General features: G+C 32.6%; 2 protein-coding genes, 1 long non-coding RNA gene and 1 pseudogene across 8 annotated transcripts; 1 reads left to right on the forward strand and 3 right to left on the reverse strand.

The window, feature by feature from the left end:
• Positions 1-2,141: 2,141 nt before the first annotated feature.
• LOC8280073 (cyclin-dependent kinase F-4) lies at positions 2,142-9,146 on the reverse strand. Of its 2 annotated transcripts, none has more exons than XM_002519824.4 (19): positions 8,937-9,146; positions 7,418-7,678; positions 7,293-7,344; positions 6,625-7,202; positions 6,463-6,541; positions 6,287-6,355; positions 6,122-6,211; positions 5,890-6,028; positions 5,663-5,765; positions 5,504-5,556; positions 5,327-5,393; positions 5,115-5,223; positions 4,768-4,833; positions 4,528-4,596; positions 4,369-4,432; positions 4,131-4,247; positions 3,748-3,779; positions 3,213-3,291; positions 2,142-2,554 (listed from the first exon to the last, which is right to left on the reverse strand). In XM_002519824.4, the coding sequence occupies exons 4-19, from the start codon at positions 6,630-6,632 to the stop codon at positions 2,331-2,333; spliced, it is 1,368 nt and encodes a 455-aa protein (XP_002519870.1). In that variant the 5' UTR covers positions 6,633-7,202; positions 7,293-7,344; positions 7,418-7,678; positions 8,937-9,146; the 3' UTR covers positions 2,142-2,330. The 2 variants fall into 2 exon arrangements, with proteins under 2 accessions (XP_002519870.1, XP_015575090.1); XM_015719604.3 differs by having other exon boundaries at positions 6,463-6,553.
• Positions 9,147-10,940: 1,794 nt separating this feature from the next.
• On the forward strand, positions 10,941-14,053 carry LOC125370217. Its single transcript, XR_007216157.1, has 2 exons — positions 10,941-12,308; positions 13,088-14,053. It is a non-coding gene; the product is annotated as an uncharacterized LOC125370217 (long non-coding RNA).
• On the reverse strand, positions 12,625-17,117 carry LOC8280071 (annotated as a pseudogene).
• Positions 17,118-18,863: 1,746 nt separating this feature from the next.
• Positions 18,864-24,268, reverse strand: LOC8279833 (probable methyltransferase PMT20). Of its 5 annotated transcripts, none has more exons than XM_015719626.3 (8): positions 24,149-24,268; positions 22,299-22,590; positions 22,061-22,209; positions 21,752-21,947; positions 21,385-21,595; positions 20,272-20,947; positions 20,080-20,157; positions 18,864-19,625 (listed from the first exon to the last, which is right to left on the reverse strand). In XM_015719626.3, the coding sequence occupies exons 2-8, from the start codon at positions 22,566-22,568 to the stop codon at positions 19,403-19,405; spliced, it is 1,803 nt and encodes a 600-aa protein (XP_015575112.1). In that variant the 5' UTR covers positions 22,569-22,590; positions 24,149-24,268; the 3' UTR covers positions 18,864-19,402. The 5 variants fall into 5 exon arrangements, with proteins under 5 accessions (XP_015575112.1, XP_025013236.1, XP_015575109.1 ...); XM_025157468.2 differs by lacking the exon at positions 24,149-24,268 and adding an exon at positions 23,895-24,119 and having other exon boundaries at positions 22,299-22,604; XM_015719623.3 differs by lacking the exon at positions 24,149-24,268 and adding an exon at positions 23,895-24,118.
• Between the last annotated feature and the right edge of the window lie 1,758 nt (positions 24,269-26,026).

Genomic DNA, 26,026 nt, shown 5'->3' on the forward strand with positions numbered 1-26,026 from the left:
CAATTCTTAAAAGATTTGTTAGTAGAAAATATTTGGAAATATATATAATGGGTAGGATTTTGTAATATAATAAAGCATATTGTAGAATAGTTTATCGACAACATGCAATGCACGCCCACAGCTTTATGAAACAAGGTACACAAAAGTCCTTACCAAGAACTTGCACAACTTAATTTGCATGTGTCCCACATACCCGTTTAGCAGTGTTCATGTCAAGAATGAAATGGGGGCTTATCAAACAAATAAAAGAAGCTTGTTAATTTGAGATACTCATTTGTAGTGTCTAAACAGAATCCAGGAGACATGAGGGTTCAAGTGCATAAGGTAAATCCATTGCTAGTATCTCTACTGGAAAATGGTCTATTTGAGATACTCATTTGTATCAATAGTCCTTAAATATGAAATAAAGTGCAAGGCTAACAAAAATATCATGAAACCATTTAAGAAGTTCCAAGTATTTATTGACTACATAAAATAGTGACTGAAACATAAGTCCTTATAATCACACTAAAGACTTAACAAGTATTCCAACTATATAACTGTATCCTCACAATATTGTCCGAGTCAAAATATAATACTACATATACTACTTCTTAACATAGTCTAGCTATTTGGCACCCATGTTCATTGGTAAAAAGGGAGTGTAGTTATGTTCATGAAATATTGTTTGATAAATGGTCTGCTCAAGATTATCCTGTTCAACTAAACTCATATTTGAAACAAGTCAAATCTGGAATTTCAGTCTGAAATTATAGTGAAGAGCAGCGGTTCGCCAATCAATAGCATTCCTCCAAAAAGATGTCAATTCATTTTTATATTTTTCTAACCATCCAGATAGATAGCTGACTATCCTCAGCTATTGATTCGGTGTCATATGACATTCGTTGTCACAAATATTATTATCTATAGTATCAGATAAAACAGGTAATAGAACAAAAGTCTTTTTTTCTTAAATTTTAACCTTGCATGAGATAAATTCTATTTATACATGATATCATTTAAAATTACTAAAAATCTAGATTTAATTAATTACAAAGTGCTTTTCTTTTTTATTTTCTTCTAGTTCAAAAGATTTTTATTTAGTTTATAAATATTATATATTTTAATCAATTTAAGCCTATTATCAGGTTTACTTTTTATTTTATTATCATCTTTAAGCAATAATGAAAAAATAAAATTTTAATTTAGTTTTTAATTGCACATCATAAAAAAGATTTAATGTTAACTTTTCAATAATTACAATTTTATATACATTTCCATTAATTTATATAATATAAGAATATAAATTATATATCTTTTTAAAAATTCACGACTCTACTTGTTTTCAAATTCAATTGATTCATTGTCAATAACTGATTTGATATAATTTATAAAATAGAATTTTGTTATTGAAATCATAAAATTAATAAAAGTAGAAAAATACTACAAATAAAAATAAAATAATAAAATATATAATTTGAAGAAATAGTGTGACAATAAAACTTTAGAGGAAATAAAAGGAAAAAAATTCGTAATTTAAATATTTATTTTTTATATTTTCTTAGAATTGGAATACTTAACCTTAACATTTAGAATTTATTGACGTAGCCATTATTTTTTAACTCTAAAATCACTTTTATAGTAAAAATTTATAATGAATAGAAAATATTTGATAGAATAAAATCTATCAATATATATTTGATATATGATATTAGATTATATAAAATAAAATTCTTACCGATGAATTATAAAATTGTAAAATAAAATATATATTTTTAGTTATATAAATAATTAAAATTAAAATTAATCTATTATATCTTCTAATATATACTCAATATTATTTTAACCAATTATTCAAATTATTAGTTATTTAAGGAAATATAATTAAATAACTGAACTTTAAAATAACAAATATAACCATCAAAACTAAATGACACAAATTAAATATGACATTGGCGTCCCAAGAAGCTTGTTAATTTTTGCATGCCGGAATTAGATTGATTTTATTATTTTTTAAATAACAAAAAGGTACATAATATCATTGATATACCTTACCATACAATTAAAATAATAATGCAAACAAATTGAATATACATAGAGAGAGAACAAACCTCCCTTCTTCAGCTTTACAACATATTATAATAATACCAGGGCAGGTAGAATAGTGCAAGGTTTTGCCTTTTATTATTCACAGGAATATACTTGTTAACAAAAGCAGAACATCAAAATAACAGTAACGGAAACATTCTACGTAAATATGCCTCCATAATACACGAAACAAACACTTGGCAACATCAGCAAATTCATCACCCAATATAAAGAAAAAAGCACACACTCCCACTTCGTAGTCGTCATCCCACAACTTTCCTAGTACAACTTCTGCCAGCTTGGAATTGATGGCTTGGTCTGAGAAACATGTCGCCAGATTCAGCAGCCCACTGCACTCCAGCCTTCATCGGTGGAGGCCTCTGTTGCAATCCGCTGTGTCTGTTAGAACCAACTGCCATGCTTGCAAATTTATCAGCTGTATCAGACACTCCACGTGCAGCTCTACTCTTGTTAATGATATTGGTCGCTGATGATTAAGCATAGCTTTCATGTTAATTTTCAGGCACACCACTAATACTACTACTATGCATAAACAAAGCTAAATATTGCAAAATTCTAAACCACAAACAAGCGAAACAGTACTGAGGGCATGATTCCCAAATTCAACTTAGAGGGAGAGAAAGAGTGCGCCGTTAAGAATGAAAATCAAATCAACCAACTCTCCAAAAAAAGAGAAAATATTCCAAGTTAAGAAAAATGTTCTGGGCTCTTGAAATGCAGTAAAAACAAAAAGAAATAGGAATAGGACTAGTGGAAACCAACTAAATGGGCAGACAAATGGGAGCAACCAAAATTAAAACAACATAAAAAGGACGGCAGTTTCTATCACAATTTTCTGTCTACTAACATTTAATTTTTTATTCAGTTCATTAGTTTTTTGCAATTGAGAGATTTTTCACTGAAAACAGAGATCATCCTTCTAAACCTTTCTTGAAACAGAGATCATGATGTAACTAAAATTAGAGAAACATTAACCAGATATGCGGACATAGATCATGATGTCAACTTGGCTCACAATTTCAATTTTTAACCCAATAATTCGAGTCTCAATATGAAACAACTTATGCTCCACAAGTACAGAAGTTTCAGTCAACTGCAGTACATGACAAAGAAGACAAACTTACGCGGGCTCTTCCTTCCAGGTGGTCGATATTTCTGTTGTTTGGTAGAACTCCTGAATGACTTATCATTCCTACTTGCATCCTTCATCAATTATAAAAGCAATTATAAACATTGAGTCATAAACGCAAATTACTGTGTCATAATTTCCTCAATAGTGAAATTCAACTTTGCTGGCGAAGTTACTATACAATTACCCGACCTCAAATTAATTTACAGCTAATATCTAGATGTGGATATGTTTATGTCATCCAATACCATTGCTATTATAAATCAGCGTAGCTGAATCAAACCCCTTTTGTTTAGTACCCAACTTCCATAAGAAACACAATGATTGCATGGGGACTATATTAAACGGGACCCAATTCACCTACAATGGGGGGAGGATAGAGACCAACCCTGAAACCACCTCCCCACAACTGACTCAGAACCTAGCTGAAGCATATTAAGTGGAATCCTGAAGGATTCAAAGGTTCTAAATGCTCAAACACCGAGAGAAACAACTAATTAATATCAATATAAAAAATTTTAAACTCTTACCTGATTAACCAAGTCCAGTTTACGTTGTACACCTGCAACATTAGCATAAAATCAGGATTAGATGAATCCATTGCAAATCACCTTACATATGTATCTGACTATCAGCCCAGCAACTAGCCAATCAAATTCAATTTTTAGTAACATTAACCTCCTCTGTGAATGTACATGCATATAAAAGTGATGCAAAACAAATCATCTTAACAACTTCCTAACATTGTAGTAACATTACAAACTATATAAAACATCAGAATTTCATCAGGAATACAGCCCAAAGAATGGTGCAGGTCCCCATATAAATCATCCACATGATTGAAAATGACTACATTTGGAATGCAAGAGAACTCAGAAGATTAAGTGCAAAGTGCAACATAAACTATACCAACCTGTGCTCAAGGAAGCGTTTAATTTTGGAGACATATAAGCGGGTGAGACCTTCGAATTAGACAGTGGCCCTGTAGGCCTTCTAGCATATTGCTGCTCCAAGGTGCACTTTGCTCCAGCTGCGGCAGCAGTGCATTAAATAAATTAAGCAAAAAACATACAATTTCCCCATGTGTGAACAAAACATATATGCAGTCAACAATTTATCTTGTGTAAAAGTCAAATAAGATAAAAACAAACCAGATGGAGGTGTCCTAGTAACAGGAGCTCTGGAACGAAGAGTTGGTGGAACATAGAAGCAACTCTGCCAAATCAAAAAGATAATACTTTTAAACTGGGTGATTGATAATTGACAATTCGCAAAGTTGTGCATTATACATATCATTCAGAATTTGCTACCTGGAAGAAAGGATGTTGAAGTGCCTCTCCAGCTGAAGGCCTCTTGGATGGATCCCAAGAACAAAGCGACTACATGTCAAAAAAGAGAGGTTATTCAGAAAGGACGAGTACGGATGGGACCTAATAGACAATACATCTAGGTAACATTTTATCACCGAATAATGCAACTTCTAACTAATTAATTCTTGATGCAAATATGGCAAAAACTAAAAAAAAAAAAAAAGGAAACTTGTAGCTGACCTTAATAAGGTTTACTGCATCCTCACTTGCTGATGGTATGAGAGCAGAAAGTTGGACGCCACCAAACTGAAATGACAAATCACGTAATGGTATTTTAAAATCCTACAATTTTGAAAAAATTCAAATGTATGCTTATCATGTCCGACTATGATTAAAAAGAACTAGGAAGTCTCTAGCGTGCAATAACATTCATTTGATGATCAGTTTCCATCTTATTGAGAATAGAAAATATGTACCGTTCTGAAGGTTTTAATTTTCCTTTTCTAAAGAAAAAGAGAGGACGTGCACACTCAGACTCGTGCTAAGGAAATAGGAACTCTACCAAGAGTTGGACATGCCAATCTAACCTGTGGAAATTGATAGTTAATAGCCCTTGCAAGATTAAGTCCATCAGCCCATGAGTCCTTTGTTGGACTCCCTATTATATTGCATATTTTGTAGATCTCATCTGCTTCACTGCATGCATAATAAATGAGAAATAAACACCACGTAAACTGAGTTTGGCAATTAGTAATTCTCTAGAATTATGGCAGACTTAAACCAGGATTTAGATCTGTACCTTGTACCAGGAAAAAGAGGACGAAGAGTAAATAACTCGGCCATTATAGCACCCATTGCCCACATATCTGCAGGAGGACATATGCACAACGAGTTATGCACTTAGCATATATTTATAAACTTGTCGTGATTATAATTGTCAGGATAACTCATCATCTCATTCCCATGCAATACTTACCAACTTTAGAACTATAGAGGTATGACTGAAGCAGCACCTCTGGCGCCCTATACCTGGCATATCCAGATAACACAAGCTGGTGAGCGCGATCCACATGTGGCCACTTACTAATCGAATGAACATATAGATTTGGCAAAGAGAAAGACACGGATGACATACCATCGCGTTGAAACATACTCTGTATATGGTGGTTGTGAATTGATTTCTCGTGCAAGACCAAAATCAGCAATTTTGATTATTCCTTTTGTAACCAACAAGTTCTCTGTAAAAAGAATATGTATTTAATAAACATTTGATAGGAAGAAAAACTGAGGTGATGATACAAATTGTAAAAGGAAAAAATCCTATTGGCACTATGGAGTCCTATCCAAAAGATGTATGATCACCTGGCTTCAAGTCCCTATGAAAATATCCCCGCTGGTGCATGTAAGCAAGACCTTGAAACACTTGGAAACACCAATTCCTGACTTCAGCTTCTGGGAATAGCTTTACCCTGTCTTTAATAAGTTGATAGAGGTTGCAGTCCTGTAAGAGGAGAGTAATGTAAGTGTTGGGAAGCCACAAAATGTACCGCTAATAAAAGAAATCCAAATTCAAAAACAAAGAAAAAGCATTTACCATGTACTCGAAAACAAAATACAGTATGTCATTTTCTCTTATGACTTCCTTAAGTTTCACGATATTTGGATGATTCATTCTCCGTAATGACTGCAACAGGAAAGAAGCCATTGTTAGTTATAGTCGTACATGTTTATGTTAGAAGAAATATGCATATATTACTACCTTAACCTCTCTCAGATTCACACACTCTTCCCATGTATAATACTTTTTCTTCATCTTTTTAATTGCCACCTGTTTTATTGTTTAAAAGCATTTGGTTAGAAACAAAAGGCATATAAATTGGTAGAAGCAATATCAATATTTGAAATACGTGTCCTGAGAAGTGAAAATACACTCACAACTTCACCAGACTGCTTATTAATCGCTCGCCAAACACTCCCAAATGTGCCATCACCAACTTCCTTGATTAACTTATACCTAAACAAAGAGCTGCAAATGGGTAAGCCAATCAACAATTATTACAAGAATTAAAATAAAACCATGAATCATACCCAACTAACCTCTCCATTCTCCTTCTGGAACACAAAGAAGCGCGCTCTTTATTCACGAAAAGTATAAGACCCAAAAACACTATATGACATCTATGGTACGTGAACCCTAGTAGAAAGTATAAAAGACTGCTTTGATCCAGCTATCTCTAGTTATCAGCCAAGGTAATTGAGAGCACAAAACCAGAATGATTTTGATGGATAAGCTTCACAGCTTTATTTAATGCTAGACCGACAACTTCAAGATAGTAAGCAGACATGGAAGGCGGAAAAAGACAAGGACTGCAAAACATGTTCAACAACAAACAAGGATGTTGGAACCAACCAGAATAATTTGTCTTGACAAAAGAAAGGATCCCTAATTTTAAAAACAATCACCCAAGGGTTCAAAAACACAATAAAAGCTACTTCATCTACGCTATGTAGAGATTGTTCAGTAAAATGATATCTTGGCACTCAAAAGCAGTAACCAGCAGCAGCAGCCACAAAATGAGAAATGCAGAATACAGCCTGCAGAGTTTTGAGGTAATGGCTGATCTAAATATTAACTACCTAAGCAGCTTTCAATTGATTCCTCACAGACTTCAACCCTGCAACAGCACCACAAATGTTAGAGTCACGCTAGGTAAAACAAGTAAAATAAATGACGAAGCAAACAAACTGATCTTAATATATCTTACCCCGGAAGACATTTTCCCAAATACTTTGACTGGATGCTGCATCAGCAATGCACTATAAACAAAATCATTTGTTAGAAGATACCCAGTGTAAGGATTGCTGAAGAGGAAATAAATAACTTCCTTACTTGAACAAGTGCACTAAAGATCCAACACCTATCTCAGAGAAATTTTGCATCACGCCTCCTGTTGTGTTCATTAAAATGAAAATGACCACTAAGTGCAATTAACAAAGGAAACCAAAAGAAAGTCTCCAAGGACAAGAAACCGCCAATCGAGCACTTCTTGAAATGAAAAAGCTCGGTAGTGGAAGCAATTTGACCAGAAGCAAACTTGCTCCATGTCTTATGGAAGGAGAAAAAACAGTTTAGATCCAAGTCCGGCACAACCTGCAAAATAAAAAATAATAAGCTAAACTTGAATACAGATACTATTGAATGAATGAGAAGGAGAACACCATCTAAATAGTAATTTTTACTCATTGCACAGATTGAACCTCACATGCATGCAAAGAGCTTATGCAAACACTCAGTATTTGAAATAATTGCAATAATAGTACACAAACCAGTTTTAAGAACTAAATGCAGAAATTCATAAATCTAATGGCATCATTACAAAGTTAACCAATAGGGACATGTAAGATTCACATATTAACGGAAAACCACCTTAAACACAGTTTAAGGCAAATTCCCACATCATCTCAACTACATTAAAAAAGTAGAAAAATAACTATTTATATTACAAATGAGTTTAGATAAAATTAGGTCCACAGGAAAAATTAACAATAATATTGACATCGATTGCTAGGAAACAATATGGGTTTTCCAAAGACAAAAGATGCATTATTAAACTCCCAAACTTTTCAGTTTTATTTTATTGAGTGCTTTAATAGTTTTATCAAGTCCTTGTACTTTTTATTTTTGCTTCAAATAAAAATACAATGGCTCAATAAAACAAATATCAATCTCATAAAATACGAGTAACAAAAATCCTTAATCCAACAAAAAATTAAAATATAAATATTCAATAAGCAAAACAAAAATTCAGAAGCTCAATGAAAAAAAATGAAAAGTTCAGGAGCTTAAAAATGAATTGTGCCTTGTTCAAAGGATTAGAATTGGTTTGGATGTCAAGGTTTAACCATGGATTTGGATTTGGATTCGGAATGAATACAAATACTTTTGTGGAAGAACATGGATTTAGAACAAATTCACAGCGTATTGAAAGGTCAATTATATTGAAGAGTTCAAGTAATAACTAACCGTAAGTTAATCGAAATCCAGATTACAAAATCACATGCATGAAGCGAAACGTATCAAGGTAAACAAATCAGATGATGTAGTTGCACACAATAGAATGCTGAATAAATGGATCAGATCTAAAAGGAGAACGAAGAGAGTTGTATAAATTCATCAAACAAAACAAGAGAAGAATCAATATACGAAAACTAAAACCCCCAACCAACCAAAAATGTTCTCGATCTAAATAGTTTTGCAGTCAATTATTAATAAATCCCTAGCAGCTCGCATTCAAATTGAAGTAACAAGAAAAACCCTAATCCAGACAACCGAAAATAAATGAATGAAAAAAACAAACAGCTAAACCTAATACAAAAGCAAAAAAGCAAAGAGAGATCAGATCCAAAACCTTAAAGCCAACCGGCATATGAACCGTCGCGTAGGACGGAAAGAGGAATCCAGAGCTTCTCTATTTATTTATTTTTCTTCTTCTTCTTCTCTAATCAGACTAAATATTCTTCACCTTCTCTTACGATACATATACGAAACGATAGAGAGAGAGAGAGAGAGAGAGAGAGAGAGAGAGAGAGATATAGAGGAGAGACCTAATTTTGCAAAAGCTAAAACGCACCCACCGCTTTCTACAAGAAAATAAATATAAATATATATTTATATATTTCTTTGTTAGAATCCCGTGCGTACCAAGAAAATACCTAATTTCTCTATTTATAGTGCCATTCCATACGCCAGCGCTTATCCATTTAACTACGATTTCTTCTCATCGCCTAACGGGTCGGTTATCCGAACCCGAACCATGTAAGATACTAATATTTGAATCCTTCTCAAACCCTTTTACAAAATTCAACTTTCCTCCAAAAGACGAAGTATCCTCAGCCTAAATACATTTGCATACATCACACAAGTATTTAACCGGAGAGTAGATATCATAGTTAGATACTCTAGCAACTAAATATTTGTTCATAAATAGGTTCCGACCACCGTTTCTAATAAATTAATTCTAAAACTTAATCGATATTAATAACTAAATTAATTTATTAAATTATTGAAAATAGTAATTATATTTACGACTTTCTATAGAAATGAACTCCAATTTTGTTCTAATAGATATAAAAAAAGAAGTAAGACCTGAATCATCCAAAAGTTTTTTTTATTTATATAAATATAATTGACATATTAATTTAGTTTTTAAACTAAATTATAATTTTAAGAAATAACATATATGTATTAATTGATTTTAACTAATGGATATATTTAGCTGGTAATATTAAAAAGAGAAAAGAGATTTAAAAATATTGAATTTGACTCTAATATGTTTATTGCTATTTGTTGAATTAATATATATTATATTCAGGATTTTATATATATAATTTCATAGAAAAAGAAGTATTTTTAATTTTTTAAATTAAGTAATATTATAATAAATATAATAGCAACAGTTCTATTATATGTATTAATTTTCAAACTTCTATACATACAAATTTTAGAATACACATAGTTTTTATTAGCTTTGTCTTTTACTAATATAATATAGTCTTATTAAATTAGTATATTATGAAATATTTTAAAAGAGAAAGAAAGGCTCAACGTTTTATTTTGAGTTATGGTTATTTTTATCTTACTCAATTCTATTTAAAAATATATATATATATATAATTCACAGTTAATAAAAAAGAAAACCAATTAAGAGCCAAAGGATCAAAACGATATCAGCTTGGAGTGCATCCGTTGTTGGATGCCAATTATAATTGTTATTGTTGCTATCTTGCCATTGTTATTGTCCAGAAGATTGAAGCAACGCATGACGTGAGAAGAAAAGGAAATGGTCAAATTGAACGACCGGAAAATTGATTTCTAAGAAAAAAACTGATTGATTTCTTTTCTAAAAAACGAAAGTTTATTGAATTGTCGGTTTTTTTTTAAATGTTTGTTTTAAAAAAATAAACTCTTAATGAAGTTTGCATATAATATTATACAGAAATAATTTTTTATATAAATATTTTCGCAAATTAGTTAACTAATCTCCTTTTTCTTCCAAGATTTTCAATTTTGTTACTTTATCAGAAAACTGGTATTTAACCAACTGATTTTTTTGATTGAATGAACCAGGGATCTTTATTTTTAATTGAATCCGTTGTTCAGAAAACAAAATGAAGAAGGTGCTTCTTGTTGTTTTTATTCTTTATTTTTCTATTTATTTTTTCAAATAGAAAAATAAAACATGTTTGTTATAATTTTTTTTTATGTTTTTTCTGAATTTGCATAAATTCTGAATAGTTTTTAAAAATATGTATTTAATTATAAATTATTATTTTTTAAATATAATAAATAATTATAAATTATTAAAAATAATATTTAACTATTTTATAAATTTAAATTATTTCGTTATCTATAACCAAACTAATAACAATAGTAGTTTAAAATATTAGAAACTAGCTGGCATAATATTAAATATTAAAATATTTATTAAATTATATCTATAAATTTAATTTTATAATTAAAATAATAATAATACTGTACAAGAAAAAAAATTAATTTTTATATAAATTCTTCTTTAATTTTTATAAATTTGTAAAACATGAAAAACGAATTTTCCCTTTTGATGCTTTGTGCTGGTATCAATTTATTGCAGAAATTACTAAAAGCTCCAAGCTAATAAAATTACACTAGTGGGCTCCTGTTTATAATGATATAATATGACACTATTATTATTTTTATTTATTGACAAGAATATCTGTCTTAATAAATTTAAAGTATAGTAGTTTTGAATGACTTAATTTTTCTTTTAATACTTTGATGTATTATTCAATGGAAATATATAAAATTCGTTTAAATTTACATAAAAGAAATTTAATATGTAATTTTATTTAATTATATATTTTTATTTAAACTTAATAATTTATACTATATAATCTGCAAGATAAATTTATACTCTTCTTTCTTTCTGTTTTTTTCTTTCCTTATTTTGTTCTTTCATTTTCTATTAAATCAAGCACACAAATCTTTGATCTGAAAGCCTTAAATGTAAAAGCTATCTCTACCTGTAATGCGCACTGTGTTCTTTTCTTTCCTCTTCCACCGCTGCTCCAACTTCTTCCTCTGTTCAGACATAACTTATTCTTGTCGCACATTGTTGTAAATCTTTGTCGCACACTGCTACTGCTACACGTCGCCGCCGGTAAAGAAAGAAACATCCTCAATACTCACAAGCTTTGCCTATATTAGAGGATCTGGGCGTTGCACAGCTTGCTTGTGGTGCTGGTATTGGTGGTTGGTGGGTTCTCCACCTCCGCATGAAATTGAGGATACAGTGAAGCGAAAGGACCTATTCAAAGCATTATGATTCTTGAAATCGACAAAATTAAGGATAATCCACATGAAACTGGTAATGGATTTTGGACGCTTGTTTGAATGCTGAAGATGTGAAGCTCGCAGGCAATATTTATGCACTAAGAGCAGCCATTTACCTCTGCAATGATGGTAAAGTTTTAAATTTGCTCAATTTTTTGAACTAAATTTTGAATGCGAAGAATCCAGGTCGATGTTGTTTATAATGAACGGGTTCTGAAGAGAAAAATGAGAAGAGAGGGAAAGAAAGAGGAAAGATTGGTGAAATTGGGAATCTGAATTTGAGAGAGAAAAAGAGAACGAATTATTAAATAAAAAAGAGACCGGTGGCGTCGAAAATGTTGGGTGGTGCTACTGCTAGTGGACAATTCTGCTGTGGAAGGATTTGAATGCAAAGGAAGAGATCACGAAGATGGTAGACTTCTTATCCGAGTGTCTAATGCAATTTAAGAGTCCTCGTGCGAAATCAACTATTAAGTTCTAAATTTTTAAGGCAAAATTCTTGCCTTGCTATATATTTTTCTATTTATCTATCAAATTGATAAATTTAATAATTTTAAATAATTATTTAATATTAAAAATATATAATATTTTTATTAATTGTAGTATATAATTAAAGTTTATATAGAAATTTTATATTTTTAAATATATAAAAAGATTAGTACATAAGAAAAAGTATACTCCTAAATTACTTTGAGTTGGGAGGTGCCCAAGTAAAATGCAGCAAAACATAGCCAGACAACCAAATGGTTCTTCACTTGTCATACAGAATCAAACATAACATAAAGATACACGTGATTAATTAATCACTTATTTAATTCCGTCAGAGTACAATTTATTTGGAACAACTAAGACGATTAAATTACCTAATTAGATCTCAACAACATTCTCAAAGCATCGATGTTGAGCTGATTGAGATGGATTTGTAGAGGAAGAAGATTATACTTGATACCCAAATCCTCAAAGATTTTCTTCAACTCTAGAATTAGCTCTGATATTCGATTGGTCCGCTCGCCATAGTTTTGATGGTTGATGGTGTGTTGCACATGCAGTGCCATTTTCAAGGAGTTTGCATTCTCTATTTCTTTCACCACCACTGAATGTTTTGGGTTCCAATAGTTTGGCTTGCTCTCAATGTATCTACCAAATCACAAAATTCATGATAATGTTATAACTTGTTGCCATCTTTTACAGGGGAAGGCGCTGCTTTCGGAGAAAAACATAAGGTAATGAAAAATTAAGAAGAGTGAAAAGAAGCAGGCTTACAGTTGTATGGCCTTTTTAAGTGCTACAATAGTATCCATAGGTGTGGAGAGATCAATGGCAAAATCAATGCCATCCCCCATTTCTGGACTTCTGTAGAAGTTGCTGATTGGCTTTGTCAGTAGCAATGAATTTGGGTAATAAATTTTCTCCATATCGTAGCGAAGAAACACGGTAGTTAAGATATTCATCTCTTCTACAATCATCTGTGCACAGACAGCACTTACAGATAATTGCAAAAGGGAAAGAAAAAGAAAGATTTATATGTGAAAACTGACCTGAACGCCGTCGACAACGCAGCGATCTCCAATATCAAAAGGGTGCATGATGAAGACAAAAATGATGGATTCAAAGATAGTTTTGCACATGTTTTGAAAGATGACTCCCAAAATAACGATTTGAGTGGCCACAAAGAGTACGATCTTTACTGTGGCTAAACCCATCAGCAAAATGGTGACCACAACTATAATCACTATCACAATGGAACTTGCTAGCTTGTGAAGCTGTTGCACTGCTGTTTTTGTATCATTTAGTGAATGAGCTAGCGCTTTTCTTTCGAAGTATGCTCGGACCTGCAAAGTGTTAGATTAATTAATTTGATCAAAGAGTCACTAGTTGTTAATTCTTTTCAGTTCTTGACATTAGTAATCTTTTTACCACCCAGTTCCGGAAAGCAGACTTTGATATTCTACCCGTCTCAAGGGCTCCTTCAAAGAGTGGAAAAATGGTGTGAATTTCAACCCTCTTTAGAAATCTCATAAGATCCTCCTCTTCGATATACCTTCAGTAAACAGCTCTGATCTTGTTAATTCAATAAACCCTAGCTAAAGAAGTTGATAAGGCATAACATGTATGAAAATGTTTTTATTTTCTTCTTTAATGAATATGTTTTTATTTTCTTCTTTCCTCTGAATACATATAATCAAATTCATTGTTAGTTCTTGACTACAATATTAGATGATCATAATCAAAATAGTAAATTATGGGTTTCATTTCAACTAAAAGAAAAAGAAATGATGCTTTTGAGATGATGACGTAAATATTGACAAGGGAGATGGTTTGGTAGCTAGTACACTGATCTCTTTCTTAAGATTCGAGTACCATGTGGATTAGATTCTTTGAAGTTATCTGGGTTGAGTTGAGGGGTGGGGACTAAAGTAAATAACTCCAACAAACAATGAAGGCCTGCGACTGCTGCTCTATTGCGCTTCACCACCAAATGTCGGGACTCTTTTTCCTTTTCGGCCACTCTCAAGTAGTTTGGGTTTCAGTTTTGGACCACACTTTACACAGCATAAGCCACCCACTACTACTACTACTGCTACTATTTGCTGTATACGCCACCACCGCCACCGCCACCTCCACCGCCACCGCCACCTCCACCGCCACCGCCACATCGCTTTGGCATTTTGCATTTGGCTGAATTTCAGTATATAAGATTTGCAAGGCTACCTTTACGTCTTTTCAACCCCTATCCCATCATATCTGTATACCAACATTTCACTTTTGCCAATATATGTGGTTTTCTTTTACCAGCTTTTTCTATTGCCATCTTTACACTATTTAGACCCCAAACTTGTTCGCCTGCCCATAAAATGCACTCAGTGGGAAATGAGTGGTTGTGGCCATGGCAACAATTACAGAATTCAGCATGTATTAAATAATTGATATATATATTTTTATTTAAAATTAATTAATATATATTAATTATTTATCGATTTTAATATATAAAAATTAAAAATTTATTTAAATGCATGAATTATCCTCCCCAAAATTCAGTTTCAACATTTGTTTTATCTTTGTCAATTATTTTATAATTTGCACGTTTTTTATTAATTCTGCTTTATCCATTTACAAGCTTAGTTTGATAATATGTGTATTTTTAAATAAAACAAGGTATTATATTTGAATTCTCTTTCTGTTATTTGAAACTAAAAAACTCACATACTAAAATCTTAAAATGCGTTTAATACTATTGATGTAATGACTTAATATTTTATTTATATAACAGTAATACTTACTATTATTGTTAGCTTTATCCAAATTATTTTAGCTCTTAGTATATAAATTAATATTCATAATTTAAACTAATATCTTAACTTAATAGTAAGATGAGACACTTTTAATAATTTATATCATATAAACTTAAAAAGTAAAACTCAAAACATAATATTATAAATTTGGCAAAAGAGAAATACTTCACTTTCACTAACTCATTATTTATAAGCAATTACATATGATTAAAAAATTTGAATTTCTATTTTTAGTGAAATTCAGTTTGAATTTAATTACTTCCATTTAGTTAAGATATAAGATTTGGTGTATATACCGTAATTTACAGGAGAATGATGATTGACACATACTTTATTATTTAAAACTAATAAATATATGTTAATTATCTATTTATTTGTTTAATGTATATCTAGCTTATTATTTAAAATTAATAAATATACGGGAATTATTTATTTGTTTAATGTATATGTAAGGTATTTTAGTTTAAAAGGGAGCATCATAAATATACTAGCAAAATAAAATCTTCCCATGTACTTTAACATGATAATTCATACGATCAAATCAAAATAATAAAATATATATTTAACTATAGATGGAGAGATAGAGAGAGGAAAGATTGATTACTTGGCACCAGGTTTGGCTACGTTCTTGAAGATCCGTTTGGCAGTGTTTCTAGCTTCCCACTCACTAGTGATCTCTGATTCAGCTTTCCCGAAATCGTCAACTGTTCTTGTAATTGTTGACAATCCTGATCTTTTCACATAGTTCACCAATCTCTTCATACTCCATGCTGAAGCTGTCTTCTCCGTGCTCAGTTGCCTTAGCTTCTCCATGTCAATCTTTCTTGATGAGCCATATTTCTTGGATGTCAACTCACTTCTTGCCTCCTTCCACCTCCCTTGCTTCCAACTCACTGGCAGCGACTTCGATCCGACTGCCGTAAGATTACGGTGCTGTTGCTCTTCCATCAGAACTACTTCCTCCATGGGAGGTCCAGAGAGTGCATCGAGAATGTAGTGATGGAAAACACTTTCTTTCATTCTGTCAAAGTATGTGGCTACATGGAAAGATGAAGCTAACATTTTCACCAGCACAATCTTTATTAGCCAATAATTGCATCCACTAGTACTGCTACTAATGCTTTAAACACCCGTTTGAGTATCTTGTTTTTCTTGTGGATGTTTTCATCGAACATGATAGTCCATGCAAGAAGAACTAACCCTAACCAGACACAGTTTTGGATGCTCTTTCTTAATCCATAAACAAAGTACAAAACCTTTTCTCTAAGCATGAAGTTCCTTTCAATCAAGAACACAGCAAAACCCATCACCCAACCTGAAACTAAACGTCCACAGAATGTTAACATCACCATTAAACACCATTTCCAGATTTCAATACCCCATGTAAGCTTGTTTCTGGCTGTTTTTACAGTAAGAGAGCATATCAAACAAATCAATATTGCCAAAAATAATACCCACTCGACCAAAAGTCTCCATGGAGTCTTTCTCTTCTTCTTTTGGTACTTGTGAGGCCTCCTTTCTCCGTTAGCTTCATTCCATTCATCGTCGTCATCCTCATCGTCTTCATCAGAAGTCCAAGAGTAACCTTCTTCCAACAAAGTTTCCCTGTCATTAGATGGTGCATATGGTTTCTGCGTATTAGGATAGTTATGCTCGAGGAACCGAGCTTTGGGTTTGGAGAAGCTGAGACGGGAAATGGGTCTGGCTGTGTTTAGGGACTTTTCTTCTCTAGTAGGAGTGCGGTCCTTGAGTTCCACGGACTGAGATTTGGTGTTTTCTTGATCCATCATCAGAACCACATCAGACCTTGCTCCTTCCATATCTACGGTTCGTGCAACTCTCAAGCTTGCACTCACTAGCCTATTCATAGTGGATTGTTTTACCATGCACTATCTTAGGAGTTAAAAGCAAGACCACTCTAGCAGTGGTCACCTCAGGTGAATTGTAGGGTGTCACCTTTATACTTAATATTCAATAGAATTTTAGATTAATTTATATTTTCTTAAGAGAAATTTAATAGAAATGTTTTAATATTTAAATTTACATAAAATAACATATTAAAATATTTTATATAAATTCAATTCAAAGTTTTTATAAATATATTTAAAATTATGGCACTATAAGATTTAGTTAAATTCTATATCAAGATATAAAATTTTCTGGAAAAATTTCAAGTGCCTTAACATATCATTTAGTGACAGTTATTTTATGAATACAGTAACAGACATAAAATTTTATGTAATATTTTGAAAAAGAAAATAATAAAATACTGTAATTTTGAGAAGGAATATCATTCGAGTTCAACCCAGTAAATCTGTATGGTCGGATAGAGCAGTGGCTATATGGCAGCCACATCATATGGAAATGACATAAGAAAAAGATGGGACATTAAGCATGAATGTTCCCTTTTTCTTCTTCAATATATTGCACGTGATTTTCTAGCTTAGTGGAATAGGCTTGATAGCTATATAATGGGCACAAAACTTGGAATGGCCTGTGTCTAAGAATTGCACCACATTATGAAAACTCATTTGCATTTAGATTTTTATTAGGAAACTACGACAATAAGTAATTGAATCAGCTGAAATTATAAAGCAACACCACCGGCATATTAGAAAACAGAATATATTAATGGTGGGTAAGAGTTTTTCTTAACAACCCTTTTTTGCAAAATTCAACATGATTCCAGAGAAATAAAAATTACAATGGAGAGAGACAAGCCAACGACAGAGAACTGTGGAGAATATTGAGTTGGTGATAATGCGGTCCAAGCTTGCTGAAGTTTTCGGTTGCCATATAAATGATAGCAAACAGTACCACCATTTTTATTTATTTCAAATTTAAGGTGTAATCCAAAAGGAATCTTACAGAAAAATAGGAACATAAGAGTTTTATATATCTTAAATGTGATTTATTTTTTTAGTTATGTACTTGAAAACAAAAATTACCAAAAATTTAAATTCATTGGTTTTCTTTGTCATATAAATAATGACAATTATAAAAGCCCAACATTTCAATGAAGAAATAGAAAGCCCAGGGCGGAAGAGTTAGTTAAGTACTAGTTGGTGATGGGCTGGACCTGAGGGAGGTTGCCAGGTGGTTTAAAATTTAAAGATCGTTAAAGAAGGAAAGAGAAAAGGCTGACTAATAGAAAGAATTTCTTACAACTGAAATTATATAAAAGCCCAAAAGTTAGAGATAAAACCCCTAAACGGTTTATAGTAGTTAAAAAATTATAAACTAGTTAGTGCTTTAACCTTTACTATTATTTTAATTATAAAATTAAATTAATAAATATAATTAATGAAATTCTAATATTTAATAATAATTTATATAATATTTTAAAAAATAATGACAAACTAATTATTTTGAAATATTTTTTAAATTTTTCTAAAATTTTAATATTTTATAATCAATGTTTAATTAAGAATGTAACTTATTAATTAATAAATTAATAAAAAAATTATATAATTAAAAAGAACTTTAAATTTTTATACTTTGACAAAGAATATTAATATAATCTCTGTTAGTAAAAAAATAAAAAAAAAATATTATATTTTTCAAATTCAAAAGGTGTAGTTAAGCTATTTAAGAGTTTAAAAGTTAAAAATTAATTGAAATTTGATTACAAGTTGAGAAATTTACCCATAGCTTTTGCCTATATAAAATCACTGTTGAACGCTAAAGAAAGATAATATTTCCACTGGATCATCTGTTGCACTGGTACAGAGTTTGAATATAAAAATTATGATGAAGGGAGCAGCTTCATAATGCGAGTGATGGGGACTGGTGAGGCCTTTCTTGAATCCCCACAAACCACCACATTGAGGTTTTATCATTTGGCATTTACAAGGAACATAAAAATCAAAAGCCCTCCAAAAAAGAAAAACAATTAATGCCAAGAATACATGGATGCCTTGCAAAGAATACATACATATATATATATATATATATAATCTTTTATCGGCACTATAAAAATTAACAAAACAAAACTATGTTATTGTGTAAACTAATTCTCCAATTCACAAGATCATCCCCTCCTATAGAATTTTAATTCATTTTGTGGGTCGAGGTATTCAACTTTGCCGATTTATATATTATAATATATATTGCTTTTCTCCCGCAGCCAATTTTGGAAGGAGATTGCTGCTGCCACTATTGTGATTTCTATTTCTTTTCTTTTTCTTTTTCTTTTGTTCTTCGTCTTTTAATATCATCTTGAACTCTGATTAGAGGAGTACCACAGCTTTTTCTGGCAAACCAATATTTTCTCCTTCTCGATGCCGTACTCGGTGTCTTCTTTACGGCAAGACCACCTCATCCCCTTGGCAATGGTGGCAATTGCATCGACGAAATAGCTCGATTCCCGTACCAGTGCATAGCCACCCGGGCGTAGGATCCGGTCCATCTCTAAGAGCACATACTTCATTTCGCAACTGCCCAAAAAGTACCCCACCATTGTCAGAATAAAACTCCCATTCACTCACCTTTTCCATCTTGCCCTTGCCATTGCTATTCCCTACCCAACAATGACTCCATAGCAAGAGGGAAAAAGGCTAACAGAGGAAAATGATTTTCTTAGAAAAAGAAAAGCATTTCATGCAGAACACAGCATTACATGATTCACAAGTGGTATGCCTGACCCACAGCTCTAGTAAGGTCGTGTGCTAGTTTTCAACGGTCATGGTCAAATACATAGCAGGCCTTTTAATTGGTTCTTATTATTTAAAATGGTAGGCTACTGTGTTCTGTCATGCATTCACATACGGGTCCACAAAACACCAAAAAGAGATCTCAACAACTCTTTAGGCTGCTAATACCACAGCATATCTGAAAGCAAATATCAAGCAATTTCATAAAACAGCAACCTGAAATAAGTGCATATCTTACCGGTGGCTCTCAGCAGTGAAAAGGCCATCAAGGTGAAGTAGATCATATGTCCGAGGGTAAGTTGAGAAAGCTTCGCACCTACCAAACAGAAAAATTATTAATGAAAAACCACTACGATTACTGAATTCGGAAACCATGCTTTTCACGAGGAAACATAAACATCAAATTCATATGTGCACATTATGAGATTACCAATCATGGTAAGTTCCAATGAGGCCTCGATCAAAAACCACAGCAAGTGTATTGGCAGCATATGAAGAGACCACATTCATGACCCACAAAGGATCATCAACCACAGCTGCAGCAAAACCTCCATAAACTGTATTCATGTCCATCGCATTTCGTATCTTATCAGTCCCAATGGCTGGGAGCAACTTCTTGTAGTGTTTTGCTCGTACCTTCCACTTGCTGTCATCATGTTTGAAAGTACTAGCGCTCCCACCGTGAAGATCTGAAATGCGTTCAGGTGCAACATGCAAACGTTCTGGCCATTTTGGAATGGATTCCAAAACTGATTTCTTGTGTTTTGGGCTGGGAACAACAACACATGGACGAAGCGGAGTGTACCATGCAGAATCTGGTTCAAGGCTGTCATCACACTTCGGTGGGTAGGCGTCAGGATTAGCAAGCTTACTAAAGCAACTACTATCTGAAGCTTTCTGCCACACAGCAATGTCGTCCTTCTTATTGTACAACTTGAAGCACATTGCAGTTAGAAGTTCTTCCAACTTTTCATAATCAGATTTCTGCTCTTCTATTGTAGTGTTCCAACCCCTCCAACGATTTTCATAGTTGACTGGAGGACCGGAAAGGACCCAGAAGCCACCAGGACGGAGTATACGATTAATTTCTAGTAGATAAATACCACCTGAACAAATAAGTGTTTCACATGATAAATCAGCAAGTGTAGATAGATGATAATTGTTGAGGGCTAAGGGAATGGGAAGAGCAGATGGAGGGAAGAACAGTTAATCTAAGTAATATTACATAACCTCATCAATGAGGTCTAAAAGAAGGTGAGCAAAATAAACCCCATCAAACAACCAAGGTGGATTATGACAAAAAGCAACAGAAATTGAGCTGGATATATTCCAGTTTTAAAAATAGACAGAAATATAGCTACCAATGGGAGTTTCGGAAAACTGAAACAGACACGTCTACAGGATTCCACTAAGGAATCGAGAGTAAGAACCACAAAATGCAATAATTTGCCTATGGCTAATTGCACATTTTTTCTAATTCGCATTTAAGTACGCTATGGCAAACCATACGAAATGTTTACTGCAGTCTAAAATAGTCAATTACCATATTCTGTCCATGGAATAAGGCACCGTGAGCAATGTGCCATATCAAATGAACTTGAGGGGAATGGAAGGCGTTGTGTGGAAATTATGCCTAGGATTGCAGGAATTCCACGCTCCAATGCAAACTGAACTTGAGCCTCATGGTTGTCTCTTGGGGCAAGAGAAAGAGTAAGAATCCCCCTATCTAATAGATCACCACCCCAGCTTGCAACCTAGGTATAGCACAATCATGCAAAGTAAGTGACAGAAATCAAGAAAGAAATATATAACCAAAATTCAAGGGGCATCACTATACTTAATGTTATATAAATACCAATAGGAACAGATTGATCACAAAAATTGGAAGTGCAAGTGATATTGGACCTTACCCCACAACCAGTATCAATGGCAGTGCGAATAGTTCCATCTTTCATTTCTGGGATTAAGTCTACCATCAAATCAACATAGGCACCCACTCCTCTAGGAAACATAGTACCCCCACCAGGAAACAAGAATTTCTCCCCCTCTTTCCTCAGCCAGTTCTGGTTAGATTTCTGCTTGTTAATCCAGTCATACGGTACATTTCTGAAACCAGATCCACAAATTAAAATAAGCAAAACTTGAATTAAAAACCTTGCAGTTAAACTAAGAAAGCCCTATGATATAAAAGAAGTACTATAAGGAGAAGAGCACAATACCTATACCAACATTGATCCCTACTCTTTGGCCATTTGATTGGTGATTTGTATCCATCTGGGGGTGGAATTAAGCATTCCTTCCTTTCAAAAACCGGAGGACAGTGACGTTCCATGAAAGTAAGCCGTTGAAGACCATACTTCTTCCATTTCTGCAGAAGGACTAACATCATCATAAATATAGAGTGCAACAGAGATCCTAATGAAATATAACACCTTGTAATGAATAATTAAGTAATACCCTTGGATCTGTGCATGGAGTGTAGTCTTGATATTCACTGCTGCATTCTGGGAAAGCAGTGGATTTAGTCTGCAGAGGAGCAACCGCTGTTTCCTTAGGAGATGCGACATCCTTTGGAACATCACTGATCTCAATTCTGTTTCTATCGGAGCAGAAGATCCCACCAAGATAGAATGAAAACCCACATAATACAACAAGCAGTATTGTCATGGGAACAACCTTGGACCTTCTATCAGGTAAGGAAACCGGTTTTCCATCTTTATGCTTCATGATTCTAGGAACTATCAACTACCTGCCAATATGCACCTTGTAATTAACAGACATGAAGTTTTAGAAAAAGAAAAATCATTTTCATAATAATAGATTCTTATATTAGCCTCATTCAGTGCAATCTTGAGAACACATAATATTGAAGCTATGAGATATCTGAGAAAATAAATTCAGAAAAATCACTACTAAATATCATTATGTAAAATCATGGAATCCATTTTCCAGAAAGAAAAAAAGAGAATTAAATAGATCGAGTGAAACAGAATGGCCATTGGAAAAGCAGATCAATGAAAGAAACCTGAAAATTCAATTCTGGGGAAGTGATCCAGTTTACAATGATTAGTATAGAAGTGGAAAGCTAAATCAATTGTAACAAATCACAAAAAGTAGGAAAGAGAAGGTTACAGTGACATTAAAAAAAAGTGATAGATAGAGAGGCAATGGTTAAGAAAAAGGACTGTGAACTTGGAAAATACAAGATCTAAGATAGCAACTACCGACATCTAGTTTCACTTTCCATGTTACTTTGCTTTCTTGTGTATAAGTTTTTCTCACATGATAATGGGACCCAACTCCATCGATACCCCATTCCAATTATAATCAAAAGGCAAAAAGGCAAAAAGGCCAAAAGAAAAAAACCAATAAAAATCGTTAGTTTTAATAATTTCCTTGAGATCAAAGAAAAGAAAAGTTTCCATATTTAATCATTTCTTTTTTCTTTTTTCTTTCTTCATTTCTCATGCATAATATCAGGTAGACGAATACAAATCAATCATCTCGATTTAAGGGGGAAAGGAAAAAAGCACGTAGATCGTATGCATACCCACCAAAAGTATATGCGTAATTTTTTATCCAAATTTAAAGCACACAGAAAAGAGGAAAAAGAAAAAAGAAAAAACCAGAAAAGAGAAGGAGCTGGAACTATATCAGAAACCCAAAAAGAGGAATCAAAGAGAGTGCATAGAACAGTGAGAACTAAGTTAGGAAGAGTGCAGAAAATTGTAGTTGTTTGAGAATTCTCCAAAACAGGAGCAACAATAGTAGTGTCTAAAAATAGGGAAACTAAAAGAGGAAAATAGAAATGGTTACAAAGGGAAAGGGAAAAAAGAAAGAGAGAAAGAAAGAAGTGCAGATCTGCAAACAAAAACAAAGAAACCAAAAACACACCCGCCTGAAGAGAAATGGTAATGGAAAAGTACAGATCTGTCAGGCAGACAAAATACAAACAGAAGCAAGTAGTAGCAGCAGCAGCAGCAGCAGTAGTAGGACAGTAACACAACAAATAAGTAGAAGAAATGAAAGTACAAAATCTGAAACGGGATGCACCTTTTCTTCTTGTGCTCTGAAACAATGAACCAAAGTCGAAAATGGAAAGAGAGAAAGACAGACACAGGAATATCTTACGTGGGTTTATAAGGAATGTACAAAATTAAGTAAGAAGAAGAAGAAGAAGAATAAGAGAAGAAGGGGATAGTGAGATATGAATGAAACAACAACACTCTCCTCTCTTCTCTCTTTCTATCCGTGTTAATAAAAAATCAAGCATAAATAATACATAAGAAGATAGCTCTGCTTCTAACCTTAAATAAATAACTCGCTGCTTCCTCGCCTTCTGTTTCTGCTTAGCTGTCTCCCTCTGCGTCCATTTTCTTTCTTTCCACTCTCTCTGTCTTTTCCTTTTTCTTTTTTACTTGGCTGTAAATCTTTCATGCGGTGAAGAAGTTAAAAAATAAAAAATAAAAAATAAAAAATAAAAAATAAAAAGCGAATATCATTAGCATCATTACCTAAGTCACACGCAAATCACAGATAATGATGCTCCCACTCCCAAGAATTCTGAATTATTTGCATTCCAAAACAGACAAATATGGGGACAATGATATAACCTTTTCTCTAAGTTTTCATTTTTTTCAATAAAAATGGTAAAAGGCGAATAAAAAATGCTTGGAGACACTCAGGGATTTTGTGCAAGAATTACATTCCACCATTTACATTGTTGTATTTGGAATAAATTGATCTCATCCCTCTTCGGTTCGATGTAAATGGAAACTGTAGACCTGAATGAAAGATACATAGAGCTTCTTGTTGTTTGGCGTAGATTAAAAAGAAAACTGTTTTTCAAAGGCAAGCTGCTACAAGTAAAAATTATTCTTACAAGCTAGTGATCAGAGATAAATTCTTGGACAAATTTAGCCTGTTATATTATCTATAGATGAAATTAGTTTACTTATTACAGTTATTTATTTATAATTGAAAATTAATTTTATTTACGAATAACTTAATTAGTTTTATTTATATTTTTGGTTTGGTCGAATTCCTCTTCAAATCTTTTGTATGCATGATTTGCTTAACCTGCATACAAATGATGTTATTTTGTTTTCTTCAATTCAAAGTATTAGTATAATTAAATAGCATTTGCAGTCATAAATGATTTTAATTAGGAAAACTAATTAATGTTTGGTGAGAGTTGGTGGCACATCTTGCTCACGATCCAAAAATAAATTTTGAAAGAAAATAGAATGACTTCTGCTAGTACATATACACACACTGTTTCTCCTTTGGCGTCCATTTGTCAACTGTGAAAAACCGCCATTATCAATTCATTGTTGCACCAATCATGCCACTAGTTTCTTTCTTTATTCAATTCCTTCTCAATTTCCAACTTATTAGGTAAATGGAAATACTTTCACATACTTTTGTATATTTGTAATACGTGACAAATGGCTGAATAATGTTAGAGATATCTTTTTCTAAATTTTTTTTTCAAATGTTATCTTTTGTAATAGCAAAATTAATATATGAGACGATAATAAATTCTTTATAGATTAATTAAAATTTTTTGAATTTAAATTCTAAATATACAACTGTAATAAAATTTTTAATATAATATTTTTCCATCGCAGTCGTTCGTCATAATTTGTTCCGACGCGCCTTAAAGGATTTATAAAAAAAAAAAAAAAGGTGTAAAAGAAACAAAGAATATCCAAGTTGCAGAGTAGTAAATATATTCATGCAGAGGAACTATATAAATATAAAAGAGAGAAAGAGAGAGAAGAAGAAATAAAAATCCACCGACATAATGCGAGCTCATGACTTTATTCCTTGCTTGCTTCGACATTGTAATGCATACACATGGCCACGGTTTCCTTTTCCCATAAATAAGAAGAAGAAGAAGACATAAAAGGTAACAGCCAAGAAACTGCATTTAACAATAAGATAATGATTTATAATTCCTAACTGTTACTTGTTCAATATTATTGTAATCACATAAACCCATTACACTCTCTACATTCCCCCAAAATAATAATAGAATAATATTCATTTTTACTTAGATCCTAATCTAATATGATGACTCGGTCAAGTCTTTTGTTATAGATCAACTCGCCGACAGGTGAAATTAATTATATGTCTAATTTTGGATTATCTTTTCTAATTTATTCTTTGGAGTTTTGTTCTTT

This window comes from Ricinus communis, chromosome 5 (assembly GCF_019578655.1).
Source record: "Ricinus communis isolate WT05 ecotype wild-type chromosome 5, ASM1957865v1, whole genome shotgun sequence".
Classification (NCBI taxonomy): Eukaryota; Viridiplantae; Streptophyta; class Magnoliopsida; order Malpighiales; family Euphorbiaceae; genus Ricinus; species Ricinus communis.

Excerpts from the sequence above, each read along its gene's own strand:
- LOC8279833 (XM_015719626.3), bottom strand. The coding sequence starts at position 22,568 with ATGAAGCATAAAGATGGAAAACCGGTTTCCTTACCTGATAGAAGGTCC. Across the intron at positions 20,948-21,384 it reads TATTCCATGGACAGAATATG|GTGGTATTTATCTACTAGAA; the intron begins GTAATTGACTAT and ends TTATTTGTTCAG. Across the intron at positions 19,626-20,079 it reads TTCACTGCTGAGAGCCACCG|TTGCGAAATGAAGTATGTGC; the intron begins GTAAGATATGCA and ends CTTTTTGGGCAG.
- LOC8280073 (XM_015719604.3), bottom strand. Across the intron at positions 4,248-4,368 it reads TACTAGGACACCTCCATCTG|CTGGAGCAAAGTGCACCTTG; the intron begins GTTTGTTTTTAT and ends CTGCTGCCGCAG. Across the intron at positions 3,292-3,747 it reads AACTGGACTTGGTTAATCAG|GATGCAAGTAGGAATGATAA; the intron begins GTAAGAGTTTAA and ends TAATTGATGAAG.